At 45.9% G+C, this 12,943-nt stretch overlaps 1 protein-coding gene across 1 annotated transcript in view; it reads right to left on the reverse strand.

Moving 5' to 3' along the window:
• CNGB3 (cyclic nucleotide gated channel subunit beta 3) overlaps positions 1-12,943 on the reverse strand; it is a 534,104-nt gene that overhangs the window by 178,678 nt on the left and 342,483 nt on the right. The window contains exon 11 of the mRNA XM_077492986.1: positions 11,641-11,727. Within this exon, the coding sequence (XP_077349112.1) occupies positions 11,641-11,727 (87 nt within the window). The remainder of the gene's footprint in view (positions 1-11,640; positions 11,728-12,943) is intronic.

The following is a 12,943-nucleotide window of genomic DNA, read 5'->3' on the forward strand; positions in this document are numbered from 1 at the left end:
TTTTAACGGCTAATATGCAAGATACTGTCCTAAAAAGGGTTTGGCGACCTGCCTCCTGCCTCAGGGGACATGGGTCACTGCAAAAAAAAGTTTTAAAAACTATCGTTTTGGCGGGAGCACTGATTTTAATGACGATTAAAGTGAAAAAAAAAAGTGAAATATTCCTTTAAATATGGTGCCTGGGGGGTGTCTGTAGTATGCCTGTGAAGTGCCACGTGTTTCCCGTGTTTAGAACAGTCCCTGCACAAAATGACATTAAACGGAAATAACACCATTTAAAACTGCTTGCGGTTTTAATGTTATATCTGGTTCCTGCAATATGGTTGAAAATCATTCAGAAAAATGGCATGGGTAGCCCTCCCTGCCCATTACCAGCCCCTTTGGGTTTCGTACGCATATTAAGGGGAACCCCGTACCCATATTAAAAAAAAGGAAATGCGTGTGGCCCCCAGGCCCTATATACTCAGAACAGCAGTATACAGGCGGTGCAAACAAGACAGGGACTGTGAAGGTTTGTTGTGTTAAGTTGAATCTGTTTGTAATTTTCAACTGGTACATTTTTAAAGTGTAGCTCCAGTCAAAAAAACTATTTTTAAGCTTTTTGGAAAACATAGGGAAGGGTTATCACCCATGTATAATTTGTGTTGTCGTCCATCTTTTTTCATCTCACTTGCTGTTGTCTCCTTCCGTTTGCAAGTAGGAGATGTTTGTAAATTGGATGTTTGAAAGTAGGGGCCTGCCCTATATGCTCTGCAGAAATGGCGGAACAAGGTGTTGGTTTTGCAACAACATTGTAAGCCCTCAAAGTGACTCTTGGTGGGCGCTGGAGCGCCCTGCTGTGAAATATTATATCAAGAATTGTAATTACATGTCCCTGTTAAACAGGGGCAGAAAAATTGGGCCTTAGGCACTGGTGCCATCACACTGCAACCTCTGCCATATACTCTAGTTTTATTGCAGGAATTAGCCCTGCTGCAAAGCATTGCATCAAAAATTTTACTTAAACGCTCCTGTTAAACAGGGGCAGAAAAATTGGGCCTTAGGCACTGGTGCCATCACACTGCAACCTCTGCCATACACTCTAGTTTTATTGCAGGAATTAGCCCTGCTGCAAAGCATTGCATCAAAAATTGTACTTAAAGCCCCTGTTAAACAGGGGCAGAAAAATTGGGCCTTAGGCACTGGTGCTGGTGCCACCACACTGCAACCTCTCCCATATACTCTTGTTTGATTGCAGGAATTAGCCCTGCTGCAAAGCATTGCATCAAAAATTGTACTTAAACGCCCCTGTTAAACAGGGGCAGAAAAATTGGGCCTTAGGCACTGGTGCCATCACACTGCAACCTCTGCCATACACTCTAGTTTTATTGCAGGAATTAGCCCTGCTGCAAAGCATTGCATCAAAAATTGTACTTAAACGCCCCTGTTAAACAGGGGCAGAAAAATTGGGCCTTAGGCACTGGTGCCATCACACTGCAACCTCTGCCATATACTGTAGTTTTATTGCAGGAATTAGCCCTGCTGCAAAGCATTGCATCAAAAATTTTACTTAAACGCCCCTGTTAAACAGGGGCAGAAAAATTGGGCCTTAGGCACTGGTGCCATCACACTGCAACCTCTGCCATATACTCTAGTTTTATTGCAGGAATTAGCCCTGCTGCAAAGCATTGCATCAAAAATTGTACTTAAACGCCCCTGTTAAACAGGGGCAGAAAAATTGGGCCTTAGGCACTGGTGCCATCACACTGCAACCTCTGCCATATACTCTAGTTTTATTGCAGGAATTAGCCCTGCTGCAAAGCATTGCATCTAAAATTGTACTTAAACACCCCTGTTAAACAGGGGCAGAAAAATTGGGCCTTAGGCACTGGTGCCATCACACTGCAACCTCTGCCATATACTCTAGTTTTATTGCAGGAATTAGCCCTGCTGCAAAGCATTGCATCAAAAATTGACTTAAACGCCCCTGTTAAACAGGGGCAGAAAAATTGGGCCTTAGGCACTGGTGCCATCACACTGCAACCTCTGCCATACACTCTAGTTTTATTGCAGGAATTAGCCCTGCTGCAAAGCATTGCATCAAAAATTGTACTTAAACGCCCCTGTTAAACAGGGGCAGAAAAATTGGGCTGCTGGCATCACCCAGAACCAAAAATGTTCTTCCAACATATCAGCGGAGGAGGAAAAGGATAGACAATCAACATAACAGGACAGTCACTCAGCATCAGCATAGGCAGTCTTGAAGGGATGTGGTATTTCAAAAAAAATTATTCGGTTACATCAGCTTCAGGTGCTTGGTAGCTGTGGGTGATCCAAGACTGATTAATCTTGATGAAGGTCAGTCGATCAACTGATTCGGTGGACAGGCGCACCCTGTGATCGGTAACGAAGCCACCAGCAGCACTGAAGGTGTGTTCCGAAAGAACGCTGGATGCAGGACAGGCCAGTAGCTCAATTGCATACTGTGCAAGCTCTGGCCAGTGATCCATCCTCAAGACCCAGTAAGCCAGAGGATTTTCAGTGGGAAAGGTGTCCAAGTCTGACCTTGCCCCTAGGTATTCCTGCACCATGTAAATTAGACGCTGGCGATGGGTGCTGGAACCAATCATACCTTGGGGCTGCGGACTAAAAAATTGTCTGAAAGCATCAGTCAGACGGCCACCTTCTCCACCGCTCCTTCTGACTGATGCCTCAGCAACACGTTGTCCAGGACCAGGAGTTTGTGACCTCCCAGTCTCTGGGAACGCGTTGCACAGAGCTTTCTGCAAGGCCTCCCGGAGATGTCTCATCCTCTGCTCCCTCTGCGATGGCAAGATAAGGTCGGCAACCTTACCCTTGTACTGTGGATCAAGGAGAGTGGCCAGCCAGTAATGGTCCCTCTCCTTGATCCGAAGAATACGAGGATCCTTCCGCAGGCTTTGCAGGATCAGGGAGGCCATGCAGCGTAGGTTAGCTGAGGCATTCGGTCCGGAGTCCTCTGGGTCACTAAGGACAACATGATCCGCAGCTACCTCCTCCCAGCCACGTACAAGTCCACGTGTTTCTTGGGACTGTAAATCATCCCTATAAGACTGCTGCTGCTGATGCTGATGCTGAGTGCCAGCCTCCACCTCCATGCTGACACAATCATCCTCCTCCTCCTCTTCCTCCTCCTCACCCTCTTCCTGTGTGATGGGTGGCACAGCAGGAACACTGTCTGGATAAAGGGGGCCTTGAGAGGCAAGGAAGTCCTCCTCTTCCTGCCTCTGTTCTGCCTCAAGTGCCCTGTCCATTATTCCACGCAGCGTATGCTCCAAGAGGTGGACAAGAGGTACAGTGTCACTGATGCATGCACTGTCACTGCTCACCATCCTTGTGGCCTCCTCAAACGGTGACAGGACAGTGCATGCATCCCTGATCATGCCCCACTGGCGTGGTGAGAAAAAACCAAGCTCCCCTGACCCTGTCCTGGTGCCGTAGTCGCACAGGTACTCATTGATGGCCCTCTGCTGCGTGTGCAGCCGCTGCAGCATGGCCAATGTTGAGTTCCATCTGGTGGGCATGTCACATATAAGGCGGTTCTTGGGCAGGTTCAACTCCTTTTGGAGCTCAGCCAGCCGAGCACAGGCATTAAATACTCTGCGGAAATGCACACAGACTCTCCTGGCCTGTTTCAGGACATCCTGTAAGCCGGGGTACCTGCCCAAGAACCGCTGCACCACCAGGTTAAGGACGTGAGCTACACAGGGCACATGGGTCAGTTGTCCCTGTCGGAGGGCGGAGAGGAGGTTGGTGCCATTGTCGCAAACCACCATTCCTGGCTTAAGCTGGCGTGGCGTCAACCACCTCTCGGCCTGCCCCTGCAGAGCTGACAAAACATCCGCCCCAGTGTGGCTCCTGTCCCCCAAACAAACCAGCGCAAGCACGGCATGGCATCGTTTTGCCTGCGTACTTGCGTAGCCCCTGCAACGCCTACGGAGCACCGCTGGTTCTGAGGACAGAGCACTGGAAGAGGCCATGGAGGAAGAAGAAGAGGAGGGGGTGGAGGAGAGAGGTGTGTCACAACCAATAGTAGCATTTTGGAGGCGTGGTGGCGGAACAACCTCCAACACTACTGCACCTTGTCCTGCATCCTTCCCAGCAGCCAGAAGGGTGACCCAATGGGCCGTGAAAGACAGGTAACGTCCCTGTCCATGCCTGCTGGACCATGAGTCAGCGGTAATATGCACCTTACCGCTGACTGCCCTGTCCAGCGAGGCAAGGACATTGCCTTCCACATGCCGGTAGAGAGCCGGAATCGCCTTCCGTGAGAAAAAGTGGCGTTTGGGGACCTGCCACTGAGGAACCGCACATTGTACAAACTCACGGAAGGGGGCCGAGTCTACCAACTGAAAAGGCAGCAGTTGAAGTGCTAGCAATTTAGCCAAGCTAGCATTCAACCGCTGGGCATGTGGATGGCTGGGAGTAAACTTCTTCCGCCGGTCCAGCAGCTGGGGCAGGGACATTTGCCTGCTATAATCGGATGTGGATGTACCACTAGCAGAGTTCCCGGAAGCACTTGGCTGTGACACACCTAATTCTACACCTTCATTCCTCTCAGAGCAGGTTTCAGAGAGGACTGAAGGTCTAGTGGGGTTAGAGATGCCAGCTGATGAGGAGCAAGGAAAGGTCCGCTTTGTTCTTTGGTGTGGGTCTTTCAGGTACGCTTGCCAACGAGCTGCATGGCAGGTCAACATATGTCTGGTCAAGCATGTGGTGCCCAAGCCGCTGATGTTTTGGCCACGTGAGATACGCTTGAGACATATGTTGCAAATAGCAGCGGTGCGATCTGATGCACTCGTCTCAAAAAAGGCCCACACCAAAGAACTTTTAGAATAACGCGCAGAGGAAGCGCTCTGCGCAGGCGGAGCTCTGCGGTGTGATTCCGTCGGTGTGCTGCCCCTAAGCTGGCCCCCGGAGGGCATCCTGCCTCGTTGGACATGTGCCTCCTCCTCCTCCTCCTCCTCCTCCTCCTCCCTCCTTCCAGGCACCCACGTGGAGTCAGTGCCCTCATCATCCCCTCCCTCTTCATCACTGTAGCAAACCTGGCAGTATGCTGCAGCTTGTGGAACATGACTACCAGATTGCTGTGCTTCTTGAGCATCCTCTCTCTCTGCGCTCACGCTACTGCCTTCCTCTAGCTGAGTGTCATCATCAGAGCCCACCAAACACTGGGCATCCTCCTGGAGCATGTACCCAACACTGTGCTCAAAGAGTTCAGGAGACTCCTCAGGAGGACGTGGTGGGTCTAGGGAAGGAGTCACTGATGATGACATTGAGAGGAGGGACGACGATGTGTTGGCAGCTGCTTTTCTACTACCCTGAGACTGGGTGAGAGAGGATGAGGAGGATGAAGAGGGCTTGGTCATCCACTCTACCAAGTCGTTGGCATGTTGCGGTTCAACATGTCCAGCTGCAGAAAAGAAGGACAAGCATGTCCCATGGCCACGTGCTGATGACAATGCACCGCGTCCACGACCAGCACTGTTGTCTCTAGACACAGAGCCTGCTTGCCCTCTTTTATCGGCTCGCGCCTGTCTGCCTCTCCTTGCTGGCCTTCCAAGACATGGTAATGGCCTGAAGGGAGTTGGGTAAAACAGTGGTTGGGTAGTTTATATTGTGCTGGAGGCACACAACACCCACTAACTCCTGCAGATGCCTTTTTTATAGAACAGCAGAGTTAAAGGGGTATATACAGATGTATACTGTGCTGTGCTGGAGGCACACACAACTTCCAATAACTCCCGCAGATGACAATCGGGCCCAAATAGAGAACAGCTATGTAGGTGGATAATAGCGGTATGTACTGGGTACAGAGCACGCACACAGCACGCACTATCTCCTGAGTGACACTACTGACTGCAAGCTCTATTGTTAAAGATGGACCACTAGCTATATAGGTGAGGTGAATATCACGGTGTATACTGCGGTCAGGGCACGCAGACAATAACCAGAAAACAGCAGAGTTAAAGGGGTATATACAGATGTATACTGTGCTGTGCTGGAGGCACACACAACTTCCAATAACTCCCGCAGATGACAATCGGGCCCAAATAGAGAACAGCTATGTAGGTGGATAATAGCGGTATGTACTGGGTACAGCGCACGCACACAGCACGCACTATCTCCTGAGTGACACTACTGACTGCAAGCTCTATTGTTAAAGATGGACCACTAGCTATATAGGTGAGGTGAATATCACGGTGTATACTGCGGTCAGGGCACGCAGACAATAACCAGAAAACAGCAGAGTTAAAGGGGTATATACAGATGTATACTGTGCTGTGCTGGAAGCACAGCACAACTTCCAATAACTCCAGCAGATGACAATCGGGCTCAAATAGAGAACAGCTATGTAGGTGTATATAGTGGTATGTACTGGGTACAGAGCACGCAGACAGCACGCACTAACACTACTGACTGCAAGCTCTATTATTAAAGCTAGATCACTAGCTATATAGGTGAGGTGAATATAGTGGTGTATACTGCGGTCAGGGCACAGACAGTAACCACTACACAAGAGCAAAATAGTAAATCAGCCAAAAACGATTGGTGTGTAACTGTGTTGAAGGTACACAGAACACCCACTGCTTCAGATGCTAACAAACACTACACGAGGCCGCCTGAAAGGCGGCTTTATATAGTGTGGGGCGTGCACTACACAGGCTGAGCTATGATTGGCCACAGGCAGGATGCCTGTGTCCAACCATTGCTCTCCTCGCTGCTGGCGCTGCGATTGGCCAAGCATGCGGGGTCACAGTGCATGCTTGGCCAATCGTGAGACAGCAATGCATTGCGCCATCGCAGTGCATTGTGGGCCACACGAATTTTGCCGCGAACGGCCCAAACGTTCGGAATTCGGCGAACGCACGAACGACCGACATGCGTTCGACTCGAACACGCGTTCGACTCGAACACGAAGCTCATCCCTACTGCCCAGCTAAAGATCAAGATGTTGGGTTTTACGTGGAATATTTAAGTAGAAGATTGAAGCACTCGAGCCAGATTCATTTCCATTCAGCAGAGTGTAGGCAGGTGCAAGGTACAACTGTTTTTTTCTGCTGTGCAGCTATCTGTCTCAAGATGTGCTGATTCTCCTGTCTGTGCTCAGGTCTCCAAGTTTACCGAGCCAGCCAGGTGCAAATTGTTACAATCCAGATGTGCAGTGGATCTGTGGAATTGATTGACTAGATTGACTAGATTTTTCCACCAATTTTCCAGAGATCCAAAATAAAAATGGCTCAGTGAAATGACCTGGGGAAGCTGCTGGGAAACACTGCCAAGATGTAGGCTGTTGGTTTGTGCTGCCATCTGGGGGAGCCTGTTGGGGTTCCTGGAGTCTCAAGCCTGAGGACCTAATGGACTTGTAGCTGCTAATCATGGACATATTGCCCTTGTGGAGTTGTAATGTCTCAAGTTTTTTCACCTTAATGCATTAAGGTGAAAAATCTTTTGTGGTGGAGCTTCCCCCCAGAGCCCCCCTTTTACTTACCTGGAATCCGATCTTTCCAATGACTAGAACAAGCCCAGCAGCTCCAGCTGCTGTCTTTGGTCCTCATTTGATATATTCATAGCAGCAGGAGCCATTTGCTCCCGCTGTTGTCTATCAAATCCAGTGACATGGGGGCGGGCCCAGTCCTGCTGTCTGTGTCATGGAATGTGGCTCTCCATGGGGGCACTTAATGTGGAGAAGGAGCCAGGAGTGTTGCCGGTGGACCCCAGAAGAGGAGGTTTAGGGCTGCTATGTGCAAAACCCTTGCACAGAGCAGGTAAGTATAGTATGTTTGTTATTTAAAAAAAACAAACAAAAAAACTTTACAATCACTTTAAGGATTACTTGCTACATCTGTGGATCCGGTAAAGTTACTGTTAACTTTTAATTGCCTGGTCTGAAGTCTCTCAAAGGGGTGCATGCATAGCAAATCTAAAGAACAATGCTTGCAACATAACAAGGGGACTGAGCTAGAGGAAGGTTCAATACAGGAGTCTAATACACAGAGTACTGTCTAGTGGAATGTAATGTGTTGTTGCTAAGAATTAGTCAGCCAATCAGCCAGTAGATGGGTGACTGGCTGGGATAACAGTCCCTTTGATAGTGGAGGGAGTTAAGCGTTTGTCACCCCCATTAGTGGCTGGTCCCCTGCTCAGTAGGACTGGACTCACAGCACAGAATGCCTAGGGACCTAGCCTGGAGTCATGGAAGAGAGTGTGTATAGGGGCCCCTGGAGAAGAGATCAAGCACAGGGACAGAACAAGAAAGAGAGTGTTTCCTTCATCCTATAGCAACCATGGAATGTGTCACTGGGAGAGAGGTGACATGAACTGCTGGATTGGTGGAGCCCAGTACAGGCTTAGCGGTAATGGCCTCAAAATGCTACACATCTGGGAGTGGTGTCCTCTAAGCATGGGAGTGCCTGAAGTGTAAAAGTGTAATCAGAGTCAGCACATATAGCAAGGAATTTACAGTGTGCACCTCACGTCTAAGCCCAGGAGACCTGCCTTAATGTTGACTGTCACATAACCGCAGCTCCCAGCCTGAAGTTCAGACATTAGTGAGTACAGGTCCACTTGTCCCCCACATGGGTGCCTAAGCTCTGCCTAAGCCCTTGCCCACAACAGCTATCAAAGGATTTGTGCTGTAAAATAAAAGTGCACGCTGGTTGCTTAATGGTGCTCATCGTGCAAGGCCTTTCTCAGGTCTGGAGCCCAGGGTGAGGAGTCAGCTGATGGAGATAAGAGGTTGGGATCAGTAAAAAGACTGATGGGTGAAATTGTACATGCATATATACATGAAGCAGGAAGCAGTGGCTAGGCTCTCATGGAGCCATTTATCTTATTTAAAAGCTAGGCAATTGCAAATGTTGGGCTTGCCATGCATTATACAATTCTCTTGTACAATTTTCCTTTAGATTCACTAAAACCATATAATATGAGGTCAAACCTAAACACTTTGAATTTGTATGCAACCAGGAAGGCCCTTTCAGTACAGTGCCCTGCAAAAGTATTCACCCCCCCCCCCCCGCCCCCTTGGATTTTTACCTATTTTATTACATTACAGCCTTTAGTTCAATGTTTTTTTTAATCTGAATTATATGTGATGGAACAGAACACAATAGTCTAAGATGGTGAAGTAAAATTAGAAAAATATATACATAACACCATTTTTCAGAAATAAAAACCAGATAATTGGCATGTGCGTTTGTATTCACCCCTTTGTTATAAAGCCTATAAAAAGCTCTGGTGCAACCAATTACCTTCAGAAGTCACATAATTAGTGAAATGACGTCCACCTGTGTGCAATCTAAGTGTCACATGATTGGTCATTACATATACACACCTTTTTGAAAGGCCCCAGAGGCTGCAACACCTAAGCAAGAGGCACCATTAACAAAACACTGCCATGAAGACCAAGGAACTCTCCAAACAAGGGACAATGTTGTTGAGAAGTACAAGTCAGGGTTAGGTTATAAAATAATATATAAAAAATATCCCAATTTTTTATGATCTCTAGGAGCACCATCAAATCTATCATAACCAAATGGAAAGAACATGGCACAACAGAAAACCTGCCAAGAGACGGCCGCACACCAAAACTTACGGACCGGGCAAGGAGGCCATTAATTAGAGAGGCAGCACAGAGGCCTAAGGTAACTCTGGAGGAGCTGAAGAGTTCCACAGCAGAGACTGGAGTATCTGTACATAGGACGACAATAAGCCATATGCTCCATAGAGTTGGGCTTTATGCTAGAGTGGCCAGAAGAAAGCCATTACTTTCCGAAAAAAACAAAATGGCACTTTTGAGTTTGCAAAATGGCATGTGGGAGACTCCCAAAATGTATAGAGGAAGGTGTAATAGTGCCGCGCAGTATATAGGTGGAGAAAGTCAGAGGGAGGGATGAAAATAAAAAACAGAAAATGAGAGGGTGAGAGAAAGGGTAGTATACCAGTGGGACGAAAGAAAAAATAATAGATAGAGATATATAAATGAGCTTATATTACAAATATGCTGAATTATCGATCACCTCTTCAAACAAGCATTCACTTTAAATATCACTATATAACATGCGTGCTCAGACAAAATCATGCCAAACAGTAGTCCAAGTAAAGTGGGAGCTAGGTACATGTGTGCCAAAAAATTATCTTTCCTATATGATATAGGATTATATGATACTCCAACACTACAAAGAAAGTGCCAAGTGCCAAAAATTATTTGTGCAAATGTTACAAGGAAACATAAATATAAAATAACAAATGACAGAAAAGTGCCAAGTGCCAAACGTCTCTGTGAAAGTAGAAAAACTTATGAATATATGTAACAGCTGATGAACATAAATTAATTGACTGTGCAATTCATGTGATACAATTGTGTAAGCTCTCCAAACAAAAATATCAAACAATAAAGTGCCAGTGCTTCTAAATAAACAAGAGATTGAGAAGTCCATACAAAAGTGAATGTGCAAATGCTGCCAGTGCAACCTTCAGAAATAAATCATTCCGAGATTTAGTGTTGGTGCTGTATGGATCATGCAAGCAAAGAGGTGTAGCAATCCTTTCTTTCCCTCCGTTGGGTGTGTGGGTGTCCCCTTACCTTACAGCTGTAAGGTTACAGCATTATCCCAATAATGGTAAGGGTCTCCTTGCGTCCCCAAACGGAGTGTCTCAGGGCGGGTGTACCTCACAGAGCATAAAAAATGGTACTTGATAGTGTAGTAATTTTGTACTTGAATTAATTTATTTACTAGTAACAGGGTACTCACACTTTGGAGCATAAAACAAACAGCAGTATATACATGAGACAAGCGGTGAGCTCAGACGTCACTTCCGGTGTCGCTCTCTCTCTTTCCGGCGCGTGTTTGTCACCGTCACGTGACTTCATCATACATTAAACATTATACAATTTCCTTGTATCCTTTTCGTTTAGATTTACCAAAACCATATAATATGAGGTCAAACATTAAACAATGCAATCGGCAGGCCCTTGCACTACATAGTTGAAGGTACATCTAAAAGAAAAAGAATATAATGAATAATGTATGGCCAGCTTTAGGGTGAGTCTGTCATGGAAATAAATTAAAAAAGAATACAGGTAGGAAGTAAATATATCTGCAGCAGCTTTTAAAAGCCTGCAGTTATGGTCAAATACTTCCAAGTAGTTTGGGAGCTTGTAGCTACCTGCTGCTCCCACACATGCCTCTTGGCTCATTACTGTGATACACTACCTAAATCGCTGGCCAACAGGAACAGGCAGGAGGCAACTATTGGAAACTTTGGAACTATGCAGGAGCTTAACCTGTCAGAATATTGCCATGAACAATTGGCCAAGAGTGCAGGGTTTTTTTTTTTTTTTTTAGCTTTCTTTGTGTTTTACCTGACAGATTCTTTAATTAAATGTAATACAGAACCATGCACAGCATCATTGGTTTATAAAAACATGACCAAAAAAAGTATTTTGCTCACAGCAACCTGTTTCCAGGTCTCGTTTTGCTAGAGAAACTTACCATCAGCCCAGCTGCTTTGGACATTTTTCTTTCAATCCGTTTTTATACATTCACATAGTTTATATTTTGCCAAAGCATACATAGAAAAAAAGTATTGCTATTCTGAATGCTGAGTATGTGTTACCTTTAGCATTCGGTTCATTCTCAGCACTGATTTGAATCCAAACACGACGTACAGAAGATCAAATGGCACCACAGATGCTGCGTCAAGCTGTGGAACAACACCATGCTGTTTAGTGTTCCAATTAAACGAAACAGATGACATTATGTTTATGTACGTCTGATGTTCACACCAGGAGTCAGAGCAGTTTAACCTAAGTCAGTCTACATTAGATTCAAATGTTTGGCTAGATGGCCCTAGAAGCTCTTTAGCAACCCTTTACCAATTAAAATACTTCCATTCATAAATTGTCATATCAGTCCATTTTGAGGTTTATGCCTTCAGAACAACAAAGTCAAGTTTATTCTAAAAATAGTGAAGTTTTTGTTGAAGGTGTGTTACATCTAAGACTGATTAATAGGACAGTACAGGATAGTTAGGACATAGGAAGAAACCCATAGTAGCCATTAATGTCAGATGTATTTAGCCTTTAATCACTTTATAGCATTCAGAATTATGGAATGATTGCTGATTGTTTCTTCACTTTTTCCTTGCTCTTGTAAACTCATGTGACTTGTTCTAGGGTTACTAGACCATTATTCTGTGTTCTACTCAACTGCAATAACTGTAGAGGGTATTTAAATTCCACAGGTAATATAAAACAGAAACACAGGGAGCACCCAGCTTCATCAGGTAAGGCTCCAGAGTAATCTTTGTTTCCCCTCCATTTTGGAGCTTTAATCCCCTACAGTACACCCGTTTCCCCACAAAACCTCTATAGTCCACAACATACCCCTTTTTAAATGCCCTTGCTGACACTGCTCACTTTGCCCTACACCCTACATACTGAAACATTCTATGATTTCAAGTTTTGCTCTTCCATCTTCAGCCAATAGTTTTGGTCCTTAACAGGTATCTTCAATCATGTTGTCATTGTCTCTTAATATGGTAGTGAACTTTTGGTGGTGGACTCCAGTGGAATAATTTGTAAATGATTCATAAATTTACTTGGCAATATTACAGCTGGGAATACTTGCAATGGAATAACTGAATGGGACACGACCTTGCGAAATTCAACTGTGCCATGAGTTCAATCCACTACATTTCTGAACTCTAAAAATGATAGCTACGCATGGTATTACAATTAATCGAGGGGACAACAGGTAATGGCAGTCAATGATGGGAAAGCAAAACTTGCAGCTATGGTATGTTTCAGTGCAGGGTAGGGTATTGGAGATAAGACTGTAGGCAGGCAAGATGAGAGAAATCAACATGGTTGCTTAAACAGTGGATATATTAGGAGCTTGAGGGATTTCATTGTGAGTGG

Source organism: Lithobates pipiens, unplaced genomic scaffold (assembly GCF_037356315.1).
Source record: "Lithobates pipiens isolate NorthernLeopardFrog02 unplaced genomic scaffold, aLitPip1_a1.2 Scaffold_19, whole genome shotgun sequence".
In the NCBI taxonomy this organism is placed as follows: Eukaryota; Metazoa; Chordata; class Amphibia; order Anura; family Ranidae; genus Lithobates; species Lithobates pipiens.